The following is a 26,094-nucleotide window of genomic DNA, read 5'->3' as shown; positions in this document are numbered from 1 at the left end:
CTTTCATCGTAGATGCAATATCGGGCGGCTTAAGCTCGCAGGCGACGTGCTTCCAGCTTGTCTTCCGGTAGTTTCCCGTCTTGCAGATATTCCAAGATGGGGGTCATCCATGAGTTTTGGGGCACCGTGATCAGTAGCGTTTCATCTCGTTGTTCTGTGCTCGGGGTGGCCAAAAAATCGACAGGTATGTCCCCCAAGAATTCTGCGTCCCGGGCAGTTGCTAGGCGAGCCAGAGCGTCCGCATGAGAGTTCTGGGAACGGGGGATTTGATGCATTTCATATTTTTCGAAAGTGGCTAAAAGTTCGCGTGCCTTCTGTAAGTATGCTGCCATCTTCGTGTCTCTGGCCTGGTATTCTCCCCACACCTGGTTGACAACTAGTTGAGAGTCGCTGAAGATCTCCAAGAATTCAGCTCGTATTTCCTTTGCCAGGCGGAGTCCTGCTAGTAAGGCTTCATACTCGGATTCATTATTGGTGGCTAAAAAACCGAACCTCAGGGCGCAGAGGATTTTGTGACCTTCGGGGCTTATTAGCATAACCCCGGCTCCCGCTCCTTGTTCGTTCGATGATCCATCGACGTATAGTTCCCAGGATGGTCCTTTCAGGTTTTCCGGCTCTTCGTCAATTGGCCCAGTAAACTCGGCAATGAAGTCTGCCAACGCTTGACCCTTTATCGCCGTCCTTGGTTTGTACTTTATGTCGAACTGAGCGAGCTCAATAGACCATTTTAGTAAACGACCTGAGGTATCCGGTTTTTGGAGGATTTGTTTCAATGGGTATTTGGTCAGGACTTCGATCTCATGAGCTTGAAAATAGGGTCGCAGCTTCCTCGACGCCACTATTAGACAGTAAGCTAATTTTTCGATTGGTGCGTACCTTGTTTCTGCATCGATTAGGCTTTTGGAGACGTAATAAATGGGGTGCTGCACCCCTTCTTCCCCCCGAACGAGGGCCGCGCTGAGAGCCTGTTGGGATACTCCTAAGTACAAGGTCAACCTCTCTCCCTCCTTAGGTTTGGCGAGCAGCGGGGCCCGTCCCATGTACTCCTTTAGTTGTTGGAATGCGAACTCGCATTCTTCTGTCCATCTGAAGTCTTTCTCCTTTTTTAGAAGCTCGAAGAAAGGGGCACACTTGTCAGTTGCCTTTGAAATGAAACGGCTCAGAGCCGCGACCTGACCATTGAGGCTTTGCACCTCCTTCTTTCTTATAGGCGACCTCATGTTGAGCAGAGCCTTAATTTTGTCTGGGTTGGCTTCAATGCCTCTGTTGTTTACCATAAACCCAAGAAATTTTCCAGAGGCTACACCGAAGGCGCACTTGAGCGGGTTGAGCTTCATCTGATATTTCCTGAGGACTCCAAACGTTTCTCTTAGATCGGAAACGTGGTCCGTCACTTGCTCGGATTTTACCAGCATGTCGTCAACGTATACTTCCATGGTTTTTCCGATCAGTGTTTCGAACATCGTATTGACCAGCCTCTGGTAGGTCGCGCCAGCATTCTTCAATCCAAAGGGCATGACCTTGTAACAATAGAGCCCCCGGTCGGTTATGAACGAGGTGTGCTCTTGGTCCGTTGGGTTCATGGGGATTTGGTTGTAGCCTGAATAGGCATCCATGAAACTGAGGAGGCGGTGACCAGCCGTTGCATCTACGAGTTGATCGATTCTGGGGAGGGGAAAGCTGTCTTTAGGACAGGCCTTGTTCAGGTCGGTGAAGTCGATGCAGGTCCTCCACTTCCCGTTTTTCTTTTTTTACTAGGACCGGGTTGGCCACCCAGACCGGATAGTGGGCTTCCTTGATGAAATTATTCGCCAAGAGTTTGTCCACTTCTTCTTTAAGAGCGGTATAACGCTCCGGAGTCATTGGCCTCCTCTTCTGGCGTACTGGCCTGTAGCCTGGATCTACGTTGAGCCTGTGTGACATGACTTCTGGGGCGATTCCCACCATATCTTCGTGGTTCCATGCGAATACATCAAGGTTAGCTTTAAGGAAATCTGTAAGTTGGGATTTTACCTCGGGGGCTAGACTCTTGCCTAGCTTGAGGTGCCTTTCCTCGTCTGCCTCGCCGACTGAGATATCTTCGAGCTCTTCCATGGGACCGGTGGGCTTTTCGCAGTCGACCTCGCGTGGATCCAGGTCCTCCCATCGGCCGGTTGATCGCGGGCCGACTTTTGCGATGATATTTACTTTCTTTCCCTTTGCTCCCATTTTCAGGGCGTCCTCATAGCAACGTCTTACGAGGTGCTGCTCGCCTCGTACACACCCTACACCGTCAGGGGTCGGGAATTTCACCGTAAGCGACCTGGTTGAGGTCACTAGATCCAGGTCGTTCATCGCCGGCCTTCCGAGTACGACGTTGTATGCTGAGGGGCAGTCAATTATGAGGAATTCTGCCAAAGTAGTGGCCTGGCGGTTCGCATCCCCGATGGTGAGGGGAAGGCTGATCCGACCGACGGGAATCACTGCGTCTCCCGTGAAACCATAGAGTGGCTCTGGGGACGAACCCAACTGTTCCGGTCCCAAACCCATCTGATCGAAGCATGCTCTGTACATTACATTTACCGAGCTGCCCGTGTCCACCATTATCCTCCGCACTTCGGAGTTGCCGACCTGGGCTCGTATAACGAGTGCGTCGTTGTGCGGCCAATGGACGTCTCTGGTGTCTTCTTCCGAGAAAAACATCTTCTCTGGGATTGGGTTACCCCTAGGCCGCTTCGCGGGAACCGGCTGTTCGCCCGATCTCGCTAGCAAGACATGGTTGGCCTCTCGTATGTATTTGTCGCGGGATTTGTGGGAGGAACCAGCGAGGTGGGGCCCGCCATGGATCGTGTAGATGGTTCGTACAGCCGGTGCTTGGTCGTCGTCGGTGGGAGGCTGCTGCTGTACCGGCGGCTGGCTTGGTTGATTAGTCGGCCGCACCACGTAATCTTTCAAGCGACCTCTTCTTATCAGATCTTCGATGGCGTCCCTTAGGGCCCAGCATTCCGAGGTGTTGTGACCCGCCTCGTTGTGGTACGCGCAAAATTTTTCTTTGTTTCGGAATTTGTTTGGGGTTCTTAACGGGTTGGGCTTCCCGAATTCCTCTTTGTTCCTTTCGATGGCGAAGATCCTTTCTTGGGGGTCTGACAGGGCACAGTAGCTGTCAAAGCGCTGTGATCTATGAGGTCTCTCATCTCCCTCTGCCTTCCGAGCTCGCTTGAACACTTCATTGCTCGAGCGCTCCCCCCGAGCTTTTCTTCCGGCGTCTCCGTTGTGCCTTTTCTTATTCTGGCTGGAGCCCCCAACTTCTTCTCTCGACCCGACGGGCTTCTTCGTCCCGAAGGCGTCTTCCCATCGGATTTCCTTGGAAGCTCGTTCATAGAATTCCCCCAGGTCTTTGACCGGGGTTCGGTAGATGCTCTCGTAGAGCTTTCCGTCTTTTCGGAGGCCGGCGGAGATCGCCGTTAGGATACTTTCATCCGAGGGATCCTCGACGTTGCTCACCTCGCGCCTGAACCTGGCGATGTAATCCCTTAATGGTTCGTTTGCTTTCTGGAATACGGTGGCGAGGTGGCAAGGTGGCGCGAGCTGTCTCCTTAGAGCCCTGTATTGGTTAAGGAACCTCTGTTGGCACTCCTCCCAGCTGTTGATGCTACGAGGCGGAAGGCTCCTGAACCAAGCTCGGGGGATGTCTCCTAAGATTGCTGGGAAGGCGCGACATTTAGCCAGCGAGCTGGTTGTCTGTAGATCCATTTGCACGTTGTACGCATCCAGGTAATCATAGGGGTCGCTGTCCCCATTATATTGCGGCATGCTCGGGACCTTAAACCTCCGGGGCAGGGGTTCGAGCTCAATTTCTCTGGCGAACGGCGTCCTATCCCCATGGCCATTATTCTGGCTGCGGACTCCTTGTCGTTCCTCCAGCTGTCGCACCCTCTGATACAGCTCTTCCACAGTTGAGTCCGGTCCTACTGATTGCTGGGCTTGCGATCGCCTGCTTCTTTCTCGGACTGGGGAGCGGTGAATTGGGGACGGGTAGTTATCCCCGATATCTTCTTCCGCGGGTGGGTGTCTCTCCTCCCGCGGTTGGCGGACCCTGCGAGGCGACGCCGGTGGGTCGTGGACAGCCCGTGCTTGAGCTTGGGCCAGAATTCTGACCGCGTCAGCGAGTTGCATTACCGTATTCTCCAATGCTTCCTGGCGCTGTTGCCAGTCCCGGATCGTCCCTGTCCCGGTGATTTGGATAGTAGGCTGGACAGGGATCCGTGGTGGTATGCCGGGAGCGTCTCCGGCGGGCGGCGGCAAAGGAGTATCGGCTGTCGGGGTAATGGGTCCTCCATTTAGTGGTAAGTCTCGTGGTCGGTCGTGGTGATTTTCAGGCGGGTCGACCGCCGCCTCGGAACTTCTAGTATTCCTTCCTCTAGCCATGGCTATTGATCAGAGCGGCCCCTTCCTCTAGCGCCAAAATGTCGACGTTTGATTTCGGCCGACCGTGATTCGTTTTGGGCCGCGGTGAGTCAATCCAAAAAAAATACCGAGAAGGAAGGAAGAAAACCCCCCCCTCCCCCAAAGTTCCAAGCGTGTACACCAGAATCTTTTACGTGATTCGGCCAGAACGATGCCTAGTCCACGGCCGCCATCTCATTATTCTCCCAGAGTGGCGGTATCTGATTATTCTTTTTCTGTCCCTTCTCTTTGCTCTTCATGGCCCTCTTTATTTCCATTTTTCTTGAGGGACTTTTACAATCTAGATAATATATAAAAATACAGTGTTTGTATAATGGGGGACAAATAGTTCTTACCGCCTTCGCAAGACCGGGAGTGGGATCCTCATTACGAGGGGCATGGGCTGTTACAGATAAAGTGATCGGACCCTACCTCTGACTTCTCAGCAGCTTTGCCGCTCATGCGAGCTGGAGGTTTTAGGCGAGCGACCTGGATGGCCCAGCGATCTGGAGGATATTTCAGGAGCTCGTTAGTCGATTGCTCCGAGCTCGTTGGGGGATTACCGGGAGCTCGCCATACGCTCGCTTTACGAGTTCCGGGTCTTTGATGGAGGCTGGACCTTCCTTGACGAGGTCGTCCGGGCCTTCTTGGCCTTGGGTGATTGGGCCGGTCTATCGGACCGAGTCTGGCCCATGCGGGGTGATGCGGGAAATACATATAACAGAAACTAACTCAACTGGTGTGATCCATATATGGTTGTAACTTGTGATTTTTTAATATTATTTTAGAAATCTCCAAGAAGACGGTACCTTTTGTCTTTACATTTTAACACGTTTTGTTTTCATTTGTGTACGAATATGATTAGATCGTTTACATACGTGGGTAGCTTGTGAATCTAATTATCATGGATTAATATTAAAGATTGTTAATTTAATTAATTAGTCACAATTTAAATTTCTTAAGAATTTTTTTCTTGTATGTATGTGTATACTCTTGACTTGTAACTTTCAAAGGACCTCATATATGGTTATAACCATGCACGTTATTTCTGATCAAACAACATGTACACACACACACTATACTATAGTAGCTAGCTAGGTACCATATATGCATGCATGGTCATCACACAACGCTAGTTTGGAAACTGTGAAACAAATCCAAGTGAGCTTAGAGTAGTACGTAGCTACGTAATATAGCTAGCTAGAGACCCAATCAACATCAATTCTATACATACATACATACATACAATTCTCTTTCCACTCGATATACATATACCATATAGCTAGCTGCTCGTTTTTGTTCCCATGCATCCTTATTACTTATATTGCTTGCTAGCTAGCTTAATTAGTGGAAAGAAATCGTATTTATAAGCTTAGTTAAAATTATTATCATACATCTCAAGTGTTAAATTTTGCTAAATAAAGTTGAGATGACTAAATGAATAATTCTACACGTACACCTCTCTAATAATCTTTATTTATTACTAGTTATATCTTTTGTAAATTTCTTATATCCAACCATCCATGCCTACGGTCTATATATATATATTTGTATAGAAATTAGAAATATATATGTTTCACTAGGGAAGGCCCGGCCGGGGGGCTATATATTATTATGAATTTACACATCCCCAACTGCCACAAACTAACACGTCAACATAATATATATATATATATATATATATCAAGTTTGATGAATGAATCCTAGTGGAAAGGGTAAGATATATTTTTTATTTTTTGTAAAAGTTAAAAACTTTTATATATGATATATACTATATCATATATAAAATCTTGCGTAGACGTCACTAGAATTGACTTCATTTGTGTCTGGAGACCAACTGGCTAGAGCATTATCAGCCTTAACTATGACGTGGCAGCAGCCATGCAAGGATTAGTAGATGACCGGCCAGGAGATAACACTTATATATATATATGTACCACATGGGATATATATATATATATATGAAGTTGATGATGATGATCATATAAGTATTGAAGTTAATTAACTGTCCAAATAATATTTATGAATTACTCGTCTGCTAATTAATCTATAAATGTATGTATGTATGTATATAAAGAGAGTTGGGAGAAGAAGAAGACAAATTAATTAATACCCTTAGAAAAAAAAAATAACAAACGAACAAGATAATTATATGGGGGGTTGAAAAGCAAATTAATTAGGGATGGATGAACCACCAGCAGCAGAGAGGTCGGGTTGGGGATGAGACTTTAGGGTCAAAGGTGGCTGGTAAAATGAAGCTGGCTAGCTAACTACCTGATGCTCATAGCTAGCTCACAGTACCAAGTCCTAATTAATTAATTAATTCCATCCATATGTAAGGAATTTTGAATTTTATACATTAATTATATAATCAAGTTGGTCGCGCATGGGTTTGATATATAATTGCTTCTACATCCATCTTTCTACCTTAATTAGCTAGCCTGCTAATTAATTCAATGGAATTAGGCACTGCAGTCAGTGGTCCATCCCTTTCCAAACCCTTTTTATATATATATATATTCCATCAAGATATATAATTTATAGAAGCTGAGGGAGCTGCTTGAGTTGTTGTTCCCTCCCTCCCTCCCTCCCTCTAAAAGGACTTGTTCTATATATTAATTATATATCTCTTAATTTCACTTAAAAAAAAAACTAAAAAGAAATTCCTCTTTAAACATCGTGATCGAACACCCGTTAAGATATGTTAAAAGTAAAGTGTAATTTAATACACCTTAAAGGATATTTATTTATTTTGCAAAACCCTTAAAGTATGTATATATATGTATGGATGTCAATTTTGTTTATTCAATAAAATTATATCACTTGAAATAGCTAGAAAATAACTAATTAAAATTTAAGATATGACTTGAGTATCATTAATTACCCTAATTATTAAGCTACAGGTAATATGATTGACATGTTTGTATCCATCTACAGGGGACATGAAATTAATATCAATCAATCAAATTAAGAATAGTATTTAATTTGATTATTAAATAATATTAAGGTAGCAGCGGCCAGCAGAGAGAATTTGCTAAGTTAATTTGTGTATGTGTCTTGGGTTTGGTAGAGGTGTGTGGGTGGTGGTAGGGGCGGCAAGACGAGAGAGAGAGAGTGGCAGACACGAACAGCATACATGCATAGTGGCCTTAATTCATTTGTTAACGGAACAAATATACTTTTAAGGGTTTTGTAAAATAATATATATATATATATATATTTTAAGGTGTATTTAATTAGGGATAATTCTGATTTATAATAATAATTAAGGTCAAAGACCTTATGTTTTATTAAGTAAACTGTAATATTCAAGGCTAATTTTTTAATACAAGTCGTTAGAGAGATACCCTTTTTAATTAAATAGATAGTCTTAACTTAGTTGGAACAGAAAAATAAATAAATAAAACCCTGATCATTGAGCCGTCAATCTTATGAATATATATTAGTCAAATTATTGTTCAATTAATTGCACCTGTCAATTCAACTTCGATCTGTATGAGCAGCTTGCTTAAATTGTTTGTTTCAAAGTGTTGTTTGAATGTTTTATAGTTACCATGTTTAATTTTATGAATTAATGGATCATAATTAAGTGTTTAAATAACATTAATTCTCGTTAATTATTTTTTCAATTCAACCTTAATTCGATCGCCTCCGCCCACGAGTGCAAAATATTTACCTACCAACCTGAGCATTTTTACCTGATATAATTATCAGTTGGTGCCCGACTAATATATAATATAATGACAAGTCAAAGGTAAAAGGTGAATTGAATTTGAGAGGCAACAGTGAAATAGAATTACCATTGGTTTTAATTAAGTAAATCCTACGGGTACCCTAGCTATTTATTAATTGGCTAAGACTATACCCACCACCAGATGGATATTCTAGAAGAGTCCATCAATTTAAACGTTTGGAGCTGCAAGCAATATTGATGGACGGATTCATTAGAGGAGGATGATGATGATGATGATGATGATCTGAATGGGGAATAAAGTACATGCATGATGCATGCATGCATAGGGGGGGTGGTGTCTTCACACATTAATAATAATACTATTACTAATTAAGAAAATTCTCGGATCCATCCTTTTGTTTGTTTTTGGGTTGTTTTCTTTCAGTAATGTATATATAAATATAAACAAGTGAATAATTACCCATTATTAATTACATCTCTCTCTCTCTCTCTCTCTCTCTCTCTCTATATATATATATATATATAGTGTGTGGTAATTATATACGTGTAGCGTATTGAGAAATGGTTGGCATAATATATATATATAATTAATAATAATCTGAATCTCAAGGCTGAGCTAGTACTTTTTGGTAATTAAGGGTGGCTCTGGCTTGGGAATTGAAATTGCGTGCAGAGCAGAGACAGATCGGTTGGGTGGGTTGGGAGGTGTTTGTTTCCACACCATTTTTCATTTTTTGCACCCCCCCGAACCGAACCCGCCCCCCACCCCCAGCTGCTCTTCTAACCCGTCACCGCGTGTGAGCCAATTACCACTACCAAGCGCATTCCTCATCTCTTTCTTTCTCTCTCTCTCTCTAAAGAAAAGAAGAGAAAAGATAAACCAAACACCCAACATTAAATTGGTATAATCGAGTGAATACCTCTGCTCTGCTCTGCTCTATAGGCCAGGCCAGAGTAGCTTGGGAAATCGTATCCATGAGATCGACTTCCGTCGACAGCGGGTCCAGGGCTTCCAGTTACACCCGTACATTCGCCTTGCCTGATGATCATCATCATTCTAGAGACTCTTCCGCCGACTACCTCAACTTCGGCGGTGCAATGCTCCCCGTCTTCCTCAACGACCTCCGACGCAACCGCCACCCCAACGATTTCGTCCAAGTTACGCTAGAGCTCGACGCCGCCGCCGACTCCATTCTTGTCTGCAGCGTCGCCCCTACTTCCAATGCGGCCGCCGACGACCAACCGCCCCCTGCCAACGGATTTCTCGCCAGGAGTCTCTCTGCTACTTCCAGAATTCGCCGGAAATTCTCCTGGCTCAGGTCCTCGTCGTCCCGAGCGCCGTCGGAAACCGAAGCACCGACGGTCTCGGCTCGCGATGTCATGAGAATGCGAGCCAAACTTGACAGGACGAGATCCAGCGCTCAGCGAGCACTCAGAGGCCTCCGCTTCATCAGCAAAACCACGGGAACGTCGGACGCCAACGAGCTCTGGAGGAAGGTGGAGTCGCGATTCGATTACCTGGCCAAGGACGGTTTGCTCTGCAGAGAGGACTTTGGAGAATGCATCGGTACGTAATTAAATTAAGAATATTACATATATATATATATATCAAAAAAGGCATCCATATATATATATATATTGTAGACATCTTCTTCTTAATTAACGGCGATGAACACGGCAGTAGCGCACTGGATCGAATAGTAAGATGATGTTAATTATGGTTTTAACGATTAATGCGCAGGAATGGTTGACTCCAAAGAGTTTGCTGTGCGAATATTCGATGCATTGGCGAGGCGAAGACGTCAGAAGCTTGGGAAGATATCCAAAGAAGAGCTTCACGATTTCTGGTTGCAGGTTTCAGACCAGAGCTTTGACGCTCGTCTTCAGATTTTCTTTGACATGTATGTTGCTTCTTCTTCTTCTTCTTATCTCTCTTAGCTAGCTACTCATCGTGTACGAGTATGATGACGCATCCACCACCATCCTCATACTCTTTGCCTACCTAGTCAGCCTCAGCCTGTGTCAATTGTCAAAAAACCGCTCCCCTTCTTCTCTCTTCTTCCCTGTTAAATTCAAACTGCAGTACGTACATATCAAATTTGTGCTCCTAACTTTTAACTTCCATTTGATGCATGTTATATGATCATATAAACAAGAGCCTAATAATTAACAAAAGGAATATTGGTGGTGGGTTCAGGGTGGATCGCAACGAAGATGGAAAAATCACCAAGGACGAAGTTCAGGAGGTAACTAGGTTGACGTTTGCCTTGTTTTTCTTCTTCTTCTTTTTTTATCTTATGACAGTAAGAATTAATCTATAATACTCTACATATCTTGTCATGTGTACGTGTATTGATTAAATTTATCAGACCCTAACTTAAGGTAAATATATAAAAATTTAATATTTTAGCTAATGTACCAAAGTTAGATTCTAGAAACACACACTATTGGAGTGTAATACCAAATAAAATTGAATAATTTGTACCAATACGAGTCCGTCGTCGTTTTCACTGCTTCGATCAAATACTAATTAATCCTTCCTGTCGAGCTATATATATTACGTGGCATGGCTGGCCGCAACATTACTTCTCTAATAGCCTTTCTTGGTACAAACTTCTCCAATATCACTAACACATGATGATGATGATGAGGGAGTTGCATTTCGTCGGGTTTGATGTTTTGAAAAGTTGGTTACAATCGACATATATTATATGTTTTAAAGAAACAACTTAGATTTACGTTAACGTCTTTTGTTGTTGTTTTCAGCCTTACGTTTAATTATGAAATATTTATGATTATGTTTCTGTTGGTTGCTGCAGCTTTTGATACTCAGTGCTTCAGCCAATAAGTTGTCCAAGATAAAGGATCGAGCGGAGGAGTACGCTTCGCTGATAATGGAAGAGCTAGACCCAGAAGATCTTGGCTACATAGAGGTAAATTAGCTTAAGCTACCAAATAATTTGAATAATACGTCAGTCACTGATGACAACACTTCTTCTACCTTGGGAGAATCTTTAAGTAATTATCATAAATTACTGGGATTGCCCTTTTAAAATAAACAAGAGACCTCCTCTAGCTAGTTGCCTTTGTTCACACCAGGCGTATGCATCAACCATCTATCGAGTTATACATCCATGTCATTCATCACACAAGTTGCCTGAATGAATTCACTTTCTTGAGGTTTTACCTTCGCTTTCCGTCCCCGCGCATACCATTCTTAATTTTGTCATGCGATTTAGAGTTGGTGAATTGTGAATGTCTGCTACATTAATATGAAATAACTTAATATTGTCCATCATTACAGACACACGTATGATCATCTATGAATGAAAATGACTAAAATAGAAAACTATTGACCATTTTAACCAGCTACAGAGAGAGAGAGAGAGAGAGAGAGAGAGAGAGAGAGTTAACTGTAGTTTTGTACTTACAACAAATTAGGAACCAATGTTGAAAGGGCGGGGGCAGTCCATGAAGCTATCAGCAGAAAATCGTAATTTTCAGTTTTTATTTCATTCTTAGAGATAATGGAGTGACATATATATTAACAAATAGATGCAGGACCTGTTCACTAGTTTTAAGAGCAATACAAGATAATAAAACTGAGCTCATGTATGAAAATTGTCTCACATAATTGCTAAAGTCATGACTACAAGGGACTACTGGTCTGACTTGAAATGGTTAGATGCAATAAATCGGTATGGTTCACACAAAGAACAATTTTTTTTTTGGGGGGGGGGGGGGGGGGCGCAAGGAGATCATGGTAGAGAATTCTTAACATTACCCTTCAATCAGATATGGCAGCTGGAAACGCTTCTCCTACAAAGAGACAACTACATGAACTATAGCAGACCTCTCAGCACAGCCAGTGCGGGTTGGAGCCAGAACTTAAGCACGTTTAGGCCTAACAACTTAGCTCGCACGGTAGCCTGCAGCCTCAAGTGTATGGTAGTAGAGCACTGGAACAAGGGTTGCATCTTACTGCTTTGGATCCTGGCCATGGCTGGCCTATTTACTTGGAAGTTCTATCAGTACAAGGAAAGGGCAGCGTTTCAAGTAATGGGTTATTGCTTGGCGATAGCTAAAGGAGCCGCAGAGACTCTAAAGCTCAACATGGCCTTAATCCTCTTACCAGTGTGCCGAAATACGCTTACATGGCTCCGGTCTACAAGAGCCAGACATTTTGTCCCTTTCGACGACAATATCAATTTTCACAAGGTAAGGAACGAGTTCCAACTCTGTTATATTCTTATGATTTAAAATTCAGAGCTTATATATGACATTTTTAATACCAAGGTCAACTAACTTCTAGAAGTGCACATGGTTTGATCAGGTCATGCTCATCCATGACGTCCACTTGTGTGTGTGTGTATATACATATATATATATATATGCTATCCTGACAAACTAAGAAAATTCTTACATTTGACAATCTAAACATGTTAAAGCTAAAGCCTTTAGGCCTAAGTTCCTGCTAGTGCTAAATAGCAGGCGTCAGTTCACCTCCATGTAGACGTGCTGTAAGAGTACTGGCCTAAAACTTTGAGGTTCACACACTAGGTGTCAAATAATCAGTCCAAAATCTATATCATCCTAATTAATGAGACCATAAATTGTCTTCATATCCAATTTCTGACCTAAAATTCAGTCCTAATTTTCAGATAATTGCATGTGCTATAGCAATTGGAGTCATGCTTCATGCTGGGAGTCACTTGACATGTGATTTTCCCCGTCTGGTTAACTCGTCCCCAGAAAAATTTGCCTTGATAGCCACCGACTTCAATGAAGTAAAGCCCACATACAAGGACCTTCTTACAGGTGTTGAAGGACTGACTGGCATATCTATGGTGATTCTCATGACTATTGCTTTCACACTGGCAACAAGACACTTGAGGAGAAATATACTTAAGTTGCCACCACCTTTCAACCGACTTACAGGCTTTAATGCATTCTGGTATTCTCATCACCTTTTCGGCCTAGTCTACGTGTTGCTACTAATCCATGGAACCTTCTTGTTCTTGTCCCACGGATGGTATCAGAAGACGGTAAGAATTTTTATATCAGTTCATTAATTAGCATATTTTATACGATCCTATTGTCACACAACTATGAGAAAAGCATGATACATAAACAGATTACATACTGACAACAGCACAAGAGTTCTAAGGGAAGCCATTATGTCATTAAAGATTTTTTTTTTTTGGTCACAGACGTGGATGTACGTCTCTCTTCCTCTCATCGTCTATGTTGGAGAAAGGAGTCTCAGAACATGTCGATCAGAACATTATTCTGTTAAGATATTGAAGGTAATTAAATATTTCTCTGTTCTGACTTCATATGAAGCCATATAAGGTCAATCGTGCATTGATGAAAGAAAGGTTCAAGAACAAAATCAATAAATAAAGAACTGGAATAAATCACAGAATAAATAAATAATTACAGAACTGTAACAAATTATAAAGAAACAAGAATTCAGCATAAAACAAGAGTTCTTTGTAGCAAATCTTGTGTCCCTAACAGGGATTTAGCGAACTTAAACAAACAAATAAATAAAAGTTTCATTTGCATTCTGTTGGGATTCAGTGCATTAATCACAGGTCACCTGGTGTGCCTGCAATTTAAATTTGTGCCGATAAAATAACGTGCTGGTCACTCTTACAGGTTTCAGTGTTGCCAGGAGATGTTTTCAGCCTGGTCATGTCAAGACCAAATGGATTTAAATACAAAAGCGGGCAATATATATTTCTAAAATGCCCAAAAATCTCCCCATTTGAATGGTAAATGATATCCTATTCGCATCCAGCTGCTGTTACTGCTACATGCTAATCTATTATTCTTCAAGCATTTGAGTCCTCTTGACATCTTTACTTTCAGGCATCCATTTTCAATAACATCGGCACCAGGAGACAACTATTTGAGTGTTCATATACGGACGGTGGGAGATTGGACCCAAGAGCTTAAGAGAGTATTTACTGAGGATGTGGGTTCAGCGTCTGTGATTGGTAGAGCAAAGTTTGGGCAACCTGGCTACATAGATCAAAGAGGGTAATTGATATTGATGTTAATTTTTTTTTTCTTTCTTTTTCTTTTCTTTGTTGGGGGAGGGGGAGGGGTTACTTTTTATTTATTTATTTTTGCTTCTCCGGAAATCTACCTAACAAAAGAAATTGATGCAGTTTGGCCAGATTGCTCGTTGATGGACCCTATGGTGCTCCAGCGCAGGACTACAGAAATTATGATGTCTTACTTCTTGTTGGGCTTGGAATTGGAGCGACTCCTTTTGTAAGCATACTCAGAGAACTATTAAACAACACAAGGGCAGACGACCATATGGTACAATTCACGATCAAGTACATGGTCTATTATTATATGTTATCCTTTGCGGGTTTATTAAGCCAATATGAGGCGTCGAGGTACCATTGTTTAAATGTACCTGTACTGGTTCAGGATTCAGCTACCGAAACCAGCGGATCAAATAGCAGCCTTAGCAGTCGTACAAGTTGCTCAAATTCAACAACAACAAGCGAAAAGAAGAAATTACAGAGGACAACAAATGCACATTTCTACTGGGTTACCAGGGAACCTGGCTCCTTGGAATGGTTCAAAGGGGTGATGAATGAGGTTGCAGATATGGATCACAAAGTAGGTGGTCTTCAACCAATTAACTGTTTTGAGCGACCGATTGATAATTAACTGTTTTGCTCCTTTTCCCCCCTTCTATTTATGCAAAATCAATTACACTGAGACAGGGCCAGATCGAAATGCATAACTATCTGACGAGTGTTTATGAGGAGGGAGATGCAAGGTCTACACTTATAACAATGGTTCAGGCTCTCAACCATGCCAAACATGGCGTTGACATCTTATCTGGCACCAGAGTATGGCTCATCTATCATCATGCCATTTCATTACCCTTAGTTTAATACCTTATGCAGTAACAATCCTTTTAATAAAAATATGTTCCTCCACATATTAAGTTGCTCAATAAGAGGGAGGCAACTGTTGACTCCTATCCTACCTAATGGCCGGTACATAACAATGACGTCATTTTCGTTTGCAGGTAAGGACTCATTTTGCCAGACCAAACTGGAAAGAAGTCTTCCACAAACTAGCCTCCAAGCATCCGTTTGCCACAGTAGGTAAATAGCATTTTCTCCAAAAAGCAAGAACTTTAAGAAATCACACGCAATCATATATCCATCCATATCAATTATACCAATCAAGTAGCACCTTCAACATTTAACATTTGCTTTGCATGCCTTGTCTGGACCCGTAGGTCCAAAAATCGAGTGTGTTCTCCCACCCACTCCATAAGCCACTAAACTAGCAGTATGTCGAATATGTTCTCCCAGTTTATATGCGCTACAGAACTAACAATGGGAACAAAAATATGCATCAAGGACATGATTAAAACTTGTCATAGACGCAGTAACTTTAGAACAACCTGCTGGTTATTGGATCAATTGTACTACTAGGAATTATGAATTGACCCCGCAACCCAGCCATAGTAGATCTAGTGAAATGCTCTAAATTCTGTCAATATCTATCCTTAAAAGTGCTGAACATACAGTTTGAAACATTAGGCCAGGCAGAGGCAGGAAGACAACGAATACCTAATAATGGAGGGGGGGGAGAGAGAGAGAGAGAGAGAGACTGCATTATTAACATGGGATTTGATCTGTGCAGGAGTGTTCTATTGTGGGATGCCCCTGTTGGCTAAGGAGCTGAGGAAGCTGTCCCATGAACTGACTCACCAGACATCAACACGCTTCGAGTTCCACAAGGAGAATTTCTGAAGCAAGAAATTTTAGTTACCAGCAATACATCATGCTCTTATTATTATACATCTATTTTTTGGTAATTATGAGAATGACTTAGGGAAATATTATATATATATATATATAGATACGTAAACAGCATAATGTAAATGCATAAAACTACACAGTTGATGGTGATGCCAAAACTGCCCAAATAATAGAATTTCCAAAGAAGAGGATACAAATATCTCCCCTTACAGTCTGCCCACTATACAAGGATTGCAGCAAGGTTTACTCAGTAGTAATACACTGGCATGCATGCATGCAATGCACGAGGAATGTGAGGCACAAATTTACATGAAATGGTCTGAGACGAGTTTAGATCCATATGGAGTGTACCACGACACCGATTACTTCGTTAATAAGTGCACCTGGCAAATGAGAGGAGGAGAGACCTTGAATTGGAACTCTGTCATCCAAATCAACAGTGTAGTCTGAACGCATAGATCCCTCAACTATAACCTCTTCATGCTGCCAACAAGATGTGATGTCACAACCTGCAATACCTCTTAACTACTTGAAAATCTACTTCACAACTTTCCAATGTTCTCTATTAGGATTTTCCGTGTAAATGCCACATTAAATGTGTATTTGATTGTATTACCTAGAATTTAATTATAGGTAATAATTGCCTAAAAAATAAAAATCACCCTACTCCCTTGGAAAATGAATTCTATGGAAAGAAGTTTTAAATGCTTGTACTATACATATATTTCCATAAAAAAATTAAGAGTGTTTGATTGTTTTAATAAAAAATATATATAATAATTATACATTTTCTATGATAAATGTATGCAATCAAACACACTCTAAATGATTGTGCTAAATGCGGTCTGGTCTGGTCTGGTTCAGACCACTGAATACGTCAAGCATCCTATACACTGGCATATAGCACTTTCTACATACCTGCAATTTCACCTCAGTCTTTGAGCAGTGACTAGCACAAAGGGATTCACCAAAGGAGTACTAATCAGTCTTGCACCCTACGTTCACAAAATACTTTTTTATGCCACGCACAATTTTTTCAGGGGATCACCAACCAAAAAAAATTTCTCTGGCTGCTTCAAGTCTTTCATGTCAGACTTCCTGCTCAACATAGACTTCAATCTGTTTACGGCATCCATATCTTAGCGGGCAGAAAAAATATTTTCCTATAAGGTCATGCATCAACTTCCAAGTTCCAACAAAATCACACGGTGGCTACTACTTGCACGTTTAGTTCATCCTAATTGGCATTAGACATGTTTTCTAGTTTCTTCCCATACAAGGCTTTCACTGTCTCTTCATGTGCTAATATATATTTCACCCTTAGCAGCCAGAATCCGGAGTTCCCAGTTCCATCAAGCATCATGAAATCAAATGTTGTCATTGTCATTGCATTGCAGAATCAGATATGCACATAACACACCAAAAGTGCATATATATGCAGGCACGTTGCATATGGGAAAACCAAAATGCATTAATAAACTACATATGAGCAAAAAACTTACACATCAAGTAAATGATATTGAGGCTCAAGTAACTACAGTTTACAAGCTTCTCCATGATTGAAAACTGTCAATCTCTACCGAGCAAAAAGAAAAAGAAACCCGTCAATCCCTAAAAAACAATTTGATACTCTGTATGTTTCAAGTGGTTCGCGCTGAACTTGAAAACAAAAGCAACAGATTGATCCTCTTACCTCTGCTGAAAGCTTTCCCCTAATTCAAATCCTCATCCCCAATAACAAACATAAGATACTGGATATTTCAACTGAAACTTACCAAATTAATAGTTTGCCCATATATAGATCCCGCAAGGATAACAATAAAACAGCATGGAACTTTCAGGACTATCTATGTAGCCTTAATCATCTTTAATTCTCTTGAGAACTTTAGAGGCCCACCGCCGAACACGTCGCTTCAAGATGAAACCAACTACTACACCAGCAACAAAGCAAACTGCACAAAGCTTTGAGCATGTCTGGAGTGACACAGCTCGTCTGCAATTAGGGAGATGGAATTTTGATAAGAAGTAATATTTACGGCCATGCTACTTGCTTCCTAAGAGTTTGGAAAAGAGATAACAAGCATAAAGAAAAAATATTAAAATGAGATGTAGAAGAGAATGAGACTGCCCTTGTTTGTTTGGTGGATATATCGATCAGGTAATTTCGGCTGTTACGCATAAAAGAAAATAATAATATGCAATTCATCATAGAAGGGAATTTAAATCACTGGATTTCTCTCCCTGACCAGCAATTCTGTAGGTTCCAATGGGACACAAGTTCACATCTAACAAGTTTCATACAATGCACACACACCCACTACAAACAAGGTAAATGGTAACCTGCCTAGAATTTTCGATACAATTCTAGAAATGGAGGACAAGAAAAAGCTGTATTGAAACTAAAAATTTTTAAAGCCCTGAAGATTGCCTTAGTAAATGCTCAAAGCTCAACCTTCAAGCATAAATACAAACCAAGCTAAAAGGATGTGTCTAGTATGTGTTCTCTCTACTAGTTCAGCCGACAACTTAATCGAGGAAAACTTGAAGCAAATGAAACAAAGCCAGCATCCAATTAAATGCAATATACATAAGAAAAAAAAAAAAAAAAAACCTATTGGCTATTGCTTTGCTAGAAGGATTTTCTTTAAAAGGGTAATTACTTATATTTTACTCGATAAAATATGTCTTAACCACAATATATCAGCTATATCTGAGTAGTGCTAGCTAGCAAACATGTCCCAGACACGAAATGAACCACCGGAATTTCCAAATTTAAAAAGATCAAAGCTTTTCAATCAAAAGCAATGGAATGGAGCCCCTAGTAAAGCATATAAATAAAGATATATATGAGCATACCTGGGCGGCCTGGTCACCAGGACTCCAGATTGATCGGCTGACAAAGAGGAGGCGGAGGAGTAGGAAGACGAAGACGAAGGAAGACCCAATCTAGAATCTTGAGAAATTGAACGGTACGCCTTCTGTAAACCCTCCATTACTCTTCTTTCTTCTTCTTCTTTAGGGTTTTGGGCTTGGTACTTTCATTTCACCTGTCCAAACCACGCACCCACACCCGCACCCGCACAAACCCCCGTCTTCTGAGAAGAAGAAAATAATAATAATAATAATAATAATAATAATAAGTACAGGCTTAACCTTTGAAAAAATTCTATTCACAGCCAATTTTTTACTCGTTGCAATCATAATTAAAATAAATTTAATAATTACTTTTCGTAGCCAAAATTATTACTTGTTACAGCCAACTATATTCCAAATTTTCCCTCACTCATACAAATACACCTCTCTGTCGCGCCTCACCGCTGTTCTCAACTTCCACTCTCATTTGAAACTTCCCTACACCGCACTCGTAGTCGTCGCCTTCTCTATAGCTTGTGCGCGCTTATTGAGGTAAGTTTTACTTACATTTTTTATTGTTTGGGTTGTATCAGTAAGCTAATGTCAAGAAATATCATTTTTGGGTTTGATCTAATGTCAAACATAATTTTTGGGTTCGATGGGGCTGTTTGGAGGCGTCCCTCGCCTCTGAAAGCTGGGTTTCGAAGGCATGCGATGCCTTCGAAACCCAGGTTTAATTCGAAGGTGGCTAGTGCCTCCAAACCCTAGGGTTTGGAGGGTTGGGCCGCTCCCGAAACCCAGGTTTCGGGAGCGGCCCAACCGCGCTTTAATTTTTTTTAATTTTTATTTTATTTTATATTTTATGCAAATATTTGAAATCCCGAAACCCAGGTTTCGAGAGCGGCCCAACCGCGCTTTAATTTTTTTTAATTTTTATTTTATTTTATATTTTATGCAAATATTTGAAAAAACTTATTTTTTTAATTAAATATTGCTAATTAATATTTTTTATACTTAATTTTTATTTTATTTTTTATACAAATATTTGAAAAAACTTTATTTTTTAATTAAATAGTGCTAATTAATATTTTTTTATACTTAATTTTTTATTTAGGTATTGGAGTTGAATAATTTAATTTTTAATACAAGCAAATATATATATTTTTACTTAATTTTTTAAATCTAATAATGGATTTTCCCAACTAAATATTTTATATAATTATTATATTAACATATTAAATATTTTATATAATTATATTAACATATTTTTGGGTACCGAACTCCAGAGTTTGGGAAACATTGATTTTCCTGAACTCTAGAGTTTGGGGAAGCTGTTGTTGCCCGAACTCTAGAGTTCGGGAAAGCTGGTGTTGCCCGAACTCTGGAGTTCGGGAAACATGGATTCCTATGGTACAATAATTTTTGTTTAATAATTTTCTTATTGTAATGTTCTGTTTAATATTTTGTATTTTTGTATTATTTTGTAGTTACGATACTTGCTATTTTTTCTTTGTGTTATTTTGTAGTTACGTGCTATTTTTTATTTGTGTTATTTTGTAGATATGGTACGTGGTAGAAGAAGAGGTGAAGCTTCTTCATCTCGCCAGCCTTCTTCTTCTCGGGAGCGTCCTACTGCGTCAACTAGAAGAAGAAGGAGGATCGAGAGTTCTATTGAACCGAATATTTTAGAGGCAGTAAAAGAGCCAGTAGCAGATTATGTGACACCAGTTGAGGAGCATCCCAACCCTAATCAAAGGGGAGCAACGGATCAACCATCTTCCTCTCAGCACGAGGATGATATTTCTAAACCACTACCTAAGGGCCCTAGTGATAGATCTATTCTAAAAAGTTTTAAAAATCATGTTGCATTTGCAATATGGGCAGAAGAGGTAAGTTATATTAATTTTTTTAATATTTATCTTTATAATTTAAATAATTACCTATTGCAAGTTTTTATAATTTAAATAATTAGGTATTTGAATTTTTTAACAGGAAAGAGGCATATTAAAATGTAAAAATCATGGCCTTAAAATTCCTGAATGGCCATTGGATAATTAACCTCGTGTTCGTGATATTGTTATGGGTTCTAGTCTGTCACCATTGATAGAGTGTACTTATCGATATATAAGTCATGCTATAGTCTCAGCATTTACAGAGAGATGGCAGCCTGAGACTAATACATTTCATTTACCATTTGGAGAGATAAGTATAACATTATATGATATTGCTGCTATTTTGAAGATTCTAGTAACAGGAAGATCTGTATCTGTGCCTCATCAGTTGACACCTAGTGAAGCTAGTGATTTATTATGTAGGTTACTTGGGGTGTTATTAGATGTAGCAACACAACAAATTAGAGAGAATCGAGGAACATTTGTAAAATTAGATTAGTTGAAAAGAACATTTATGCATCTACCAAATGAGGTTTCTAATGAAAAGATTGAACATATTAGTAGAGCATATCTGTTATTTTTATTAGGTTGTACATTATTTGTAGATAAGAGTGGAACATTAGTTTCAGTAGCGTATTTGACATTATTAGATGATTTAAGTATGATCGGTAATTATGCATAGGGAGCTGCATGTCTCGCATATTTGTATCGACAGCTCGGCATTGCTACTAAACGAAAGATGAAGAGTATTGCTGGATATCTTACCTTACTTGAGGTAATTATTTTAATTTTATAATTTTATATCATATATTTAAATATATTTAATATAATTATTTATATTAAATTTACAGGCATGGGTGTACGAGCATTTCCCTTTTACTAGAATTAGATGTAACTTGTTATATAGTGACAATCAGCCACGAGCTCTTCGTTTGATACCTGTTCGTGATACTGATTCTTTACAATCTATTAGGGAGCAGCTTGATGATTTATCACCGGACGAGGTATTTATCATATATATGATTTGTAAGTTAATTAATATATTATAAAATTACATTTTAAACTAAATAATATTTACAGTTGATTTTGATGCCGTACGGGAGGGTTCAGGCACAACATCCACTTCCACAAATTACATTTTTCTCAGGTTGTTTGAAATGTGGAAATATTATAGAACCATATCATTCTGAGAGAGTTTTACGACAATTTGGGCATGTGCAAACTATTCCTCCACCCCCATTATCACCTGTTGAAGCTAGGCAGGGTTCGGGTACGGCTTCATATCGAGTAATTTATACATTTGTTGATGATATTTGGAATCGATAGGATATGCATTTATTACCACCACGCCGACGTGGTAATTATTCTAAATTTTCATGGCATTTTACACCTGAATATTTGACGTGGTATGGAGCTATTACACATCCAATTATACAAAATCCTATACATCGATCCATTTTTGATAGAGGTGTAGAAGATATGCTCAGTCTTGCTGAATCAGTAAGATTATAAATTATATTTAAGTTATTATTGAATTTAGTTTATTTAAATTAAAAAAATTAATATAATTATTTTTATTTCAGCGTAATCGACTAGCATTATATGCTATCAACCAGACGATATCAAGTACTGAGTCTGTATCTGCTGATGCATAGAGGAAGACATGTCTTGGGGTGAATAACATTCTAGGCTCTCAGCATCTTGATGTTGATAATATTGGAGCGTCCACATCTCGTACATCTCCTCCAACAAGATAATTCACTTCGGATTAATTATAGCTTGCTTATAGTTGTTGTGTAGTTGTTGTTTATAGCACCAAGTTGCTTATAATTGTTGTTGTTGTTGTTTATGGTTGTAATTCGTAAATTATAATTTTGAATTATGTATAACTTGTAATGATATTTTATTTTAATATTTACTGTTAAATTTTATTATGATTTATCTAATTTTAATACCATTTACACAAAAATTAAAAGAATAAATTAATGAAAGAAAGAAGTATAACTTTGTGCAATTTTGACACTTCTAACAAAATAAAGAAATATTACAAACATATAATATAAAACATACACATTCGTCATTCATAGTTAAATCAAAAATATATAATGTAAAACATATACGTTGGTAATTCGTTATTCATCAGTTAAATCAAAAACATCATTTGTAATAACATTTTTGTTAATAAGAGACAAAAATACTTGAATTCGAGTTATATATGGTGTTTGCCAATCACGTGCAATATCATATCGATATTTATGCCAATTATGTGCAACGGGAGGAATTGGTGAACTTGATTTAAGAAACACCTGAAAAAATGATAAGATAATATTGTTAGTACCAAATTTATATTAACATAATTATAGAAATATATAAATAAATTATTAAATAATAATACCTGTACAAAATGACAATCATCCACAAAACTAATAGTAATAATTCTATATTGTATAACTAAAGAGGCGGCTGATCTCAATGGAAGGTAGGTAAGACACTGCATTCGAGATAAATGAACCAACACAACATTATATTTTGAAGTAATCAAATGACCCATATCAGGTAAAGTCATCCAATGTTGAGGAGGTGTAACACACTCAAAGCAAGAAAGTGCGTGCATTAACTCATCTACACGCATAGTAGATCTGTATAACTCTATATACTCATCACGAAAAGTATGCAACTCTCCAATCAGATTCATACGAATATCTCTACAGTTGTGCTCACTCATTTCAAGTAATGCAGCAATAGCACGAAATCCACAATGTCCATCCGACTCCATATTAACAATATTATGTATAAAATGATGTATTTTTTATGGGAATGAAGCATCATAGCCTAACAATCTGTGTTTGACACTGGTACGATAAAGTTTACCTTCATTCAGTGTCTTAACTGAGTTCTGTGTTGCTGGAGATGTACTATCATGAATAGACTGTACTATTTCAAAATATGATGGATCACGTCGAGTGGATGTATCAACTTGAATTTTATTCTTTGATGATGGCTTACCTTTTGTCCGAACTTTCACACTTGGTGGGATCAATGAAGTCGTAGCTGGATCTATTAATTCTCCTAACTTCTGTTTTAATACAATTTTACCTCCTAAATGTTCTTATTGAAATATATTATATAAACTTTCTAACTCTGGATCAATTGTTAACACTGAGGACACATCAATAGTCTTCACTAAATCTAATTTTGTCCAATAAGGGTGCACAAATGATAAAGGAATTGGTCGTCCTCCATCATTAATTCTACAATTTCATGTGCACAAGGTAAACCATGTGTGCTTCTTATCACACATCCACATGCAACCTTATTCACCCTAATTTTTTGAGCTATCTGTGTTTGCTTTAATACCATATTCATTGCATTTCTTGATATAATATCTCTCAATTCTCTAAAAATTTCTGGCCTGAAATTATGTTGTACCAACATTAAACTCTTCTGAAAAGACCCCTTTATCTCGGTATGTTGTAACTCAATAAGAGAATTGATAATTTTTCATGACGACTCAAAATCACCTTGAGATGATCCCAAATATCTCTTCAGCTTCGCATGTGCATTCTCAGCCATTTGAATAAAAACATAAGCAGTATTAGATTAATAAGAGATTAATTAGAGATATTATAATAAAAATAATAACAACAAGATTTGAGTTTACTGAAGAATACCTGTTAGTAGTAACATTGTCAAAATGTAATACTTTATTTGTCCATGCTACAATAAATTTTTCTTTATAATCATTAAGCCATGTCTTTCTCACATAATCAAGTGCTTCTTCATATGCATGATACTCAACCATTAAGTCACAAAGCAGACTTTGATACTCAATCTCAATAGAGGCAAAAACAAGAAGATTCCATTGTAACATAAACTTCTCCCATGTCTCCTTCCTATCAAAAAATTTCTTACACTTAGCAAGTACATTTTTAGATATATGCCACCTACATAATAAGGTCGTCGTACTTGGAAAGACTTTATGTATTGCATTCATCAACGCTAATTCTCTATCAATGACAATTACTCCTGGAAATGTATTAGATCCCATCACATTCTTTAATCTCTCCATAGCCCATGTATAGTTATCCTCATATTCATGGTTCATAAATACAAATGCAACAGGAAAAGTTAACTCAGTGGATGTCACACCAACAATCTCAAGAAGTGGATATCTGTACCTGTTAGTTTTGTATGTACAATCCATTATCAAGACATGTGGAAATATTTTTAATAAATCTATGGACATCGGATGAGTCCAAAATAAGTCTGTAATACAATTTGATCCATCGCTTCTGTGCCACTCCACATAATTACATTCTCTTAATTTCTTCATCAACTGTTGCATTTGTGATCTACCACCTTTCTCAATAAGTTTATATCTTTAACGCGTATTATATGTAGTTTTGATAGTAGTAACATTATTCTCATCATCTGCCTTGAGGCTCATCAAAATATTTCTAGGTTTCACGAGATTCTCAGACATTGTTTTTAAAATTACTTTCTCTTTTTCTGTAAGCCTCCCTGCATATGAATGACCATTCAGTTGAACTGCTAGTGCATGATTGTGCAGTCCACATACAACTTTCAACTCCTACTGCTCAAATTTCATACCAAGTAATTCAAACGAACAATCACACTTTTTTGAACCTGTGCACTTCCATTTTAATTCTCCTATTATTTCTTCTTTCCTCTTCGATGGTCTATACTTTCCACTATGTTCACAAGCAAGACGAACTCTAGGTCTTTTTCCAGGACCCCCAGATTCTGAACTCTTAATTACAATCACAATTCCATTTTGTTTTCCAATTTTCTTAGCCCATCCAATAAGTGCTTATCTAGTATCAAATAGCTAATACAACAATAAAAAATATTCAGATATATTTTTTTCAATAATTCAAACAAAATTATTAAAAATCTATCATACTTCATTCGTAGTAAATTGTTGAATAACATCAAATTCCTAGATTGCACAATTCGATTCCTATAAAAAAAATCAATAAAATAAAATATAGATTGAAACTTGAAAATGAAGATATTTCGCGAAACCTAACATTCGGGAAATCCCAACTTTTCCGAATGCTAGGGTTCGGGGTCGGGAAAGTCTCCCGAATCGCAGCCTTCGGGGAAGGATAGCCTTTCCCGAATGCCAGCATTCGTGGAAGATAATCTTTCCCGAAGGCTGGAATTCGAGAAAGAGCCCTCCCAAATTCAGCCCAGCCTTCCCCGCTGGGATTCAGTAAGCTTGGCCTTTTTCAAAACACTTCTTTCTTTCCATTTTACAACGCATTCCAATACAACCCATATTACACTCTTACAAACACAAACACATATTTTAAAACACACATTTACAGATTACTTACCTGTGCGTAATATTCTTTTTCTAAATAGTTGTTCTGATCTTCCTCAAACTCTTCCCAGTTCTCCG

The 26,094-nt window shown here is 39.1% G+C and overlaps 2 protein-coding genes across 3 annotated transcripts; one reads left to right on the top strand and one right to left on the bottom strand.

Moving 5' to 3' along the window:
* The first annotated feature begins 8,827 nt into the window (after positions 1–8,827).
* Positions 8,828–16,133, top strand: LOC127806819 (respiratory burst oxidase homolog protein E). 2 transcript variants are annotated; one of them, XM_052344347.1, is made up of 14 exons: positions 8,852–9,686; positions 9,861–10,020; positions 10,317–10,365; positions 10,939–11,052; positions 11,915–12,337; positions 12,781–13,164; positions 13,330–13,425; positions 13,781–13,896; positions 13,994–14,164; positions 14,296–14,452; positions 14,567–14,761; positions 14,869–14,997; positions 15,180–15,258; positions 15,806–16,133. In XM_052344347.1, exons 1-14 carry the CDS (start codon positions 9,095–9,097, stop codon positions 15,913–15,915), a joined length of 2,775 nt encoding a protein of 924 aa, XP_052200307.1. In that variant the 5' UTR covers positions 8,852–9,094; the 3' UTR covers positions 15,916–16,133. The 2 variants fall into 2 exon arrangements, with proteins under 2 accessions (XP_052200308.1, XP_052200307.1); XM_052344348.1 differs by lacking the exons at positions 15,180–15,258; positions 15,806–16,133 and having other exon boundaries at positions 8,828–9,686; positions 14,296–14,469.
* A 1,277-nt stretch (positions 16,134–17,410) lies between these two features.
* On the bottom strand, positions 17,411–19,025 carry LOC127806820 (uncharacterized). The gene is made up of 2 exons (XM_052344349.1): positions 18,781–19,025; positions 17,411–17,917 (listed from the first exon to the last, which is right to left on the bottom strand). Exons 1-2 carry the CDS (start codon positions 18,915–18,917, stop codon positions 17,782–17,784), a joined length of 273 nt encoding a protein of 90 aa, XP_052200309.1. The 5' UTR covers positions 18,918–19,025; the 3' UTR covers positions 17,411–17,781.
* Between the last annotated feature and the right edge of the window lie 7,069 nt (positions 19,026–26,094).

This window comes from Diospyros lotus, chromosome 7, assembly GCF_014633365.1.
Source record: "Diospyros lotus cultivar Yz01 chromosome 7, ASM1463336v1, whole genome shotgun sequence".
Classification (NCBI taxonomy): Eukaryota; Viridiplantae; Streptophyta; class Magnoliopsida; order Ericales; family Ebenaceae; genus Diospyros; species Diospyros lotus.
The sequence above is the reverse complement of the archived record's forward strand: the minus strand, read 5'-3'. Positions and strand labels throughout refer to the sequence as shown.

Coding starts and splice junctions, on each gene's coding strand:
- LOC127806819 (XM_052344347.1), top strand. CDS start 9,095: ATGAGATCGACTTCCGTCGACAGCGGGTCCAGGGCTTCCAGTTACACC. Junction 13,897..13,993: donor AAAATCTCCCCATTTGAATG/GTAAATGATATC, acceptor CTTTACTTTCAG/GCATCCATTTTCAATAACAT. Junction 14,762..14,868: donor TTGCAGATATGGATCACAAA/GTAGGTGGTCTT, acceptor ACACTGAGACAG/GGCCAGATCGAAATGCATAA.
- LOC127806820 (XM_052344349.1), bottom strand. CDS start 18,917: ATGGAGGGTTTACAGAAGGCGTACCGTTCAATTTCTCAAGATTCTAGA. Junction 17,918..18,780: donor CTGGTGACCAGGCCGCCCAG/GTATGCTCATAT, acceptor CCCTAATTGCAG/ACGAGCTGTGTCACTCCAGA.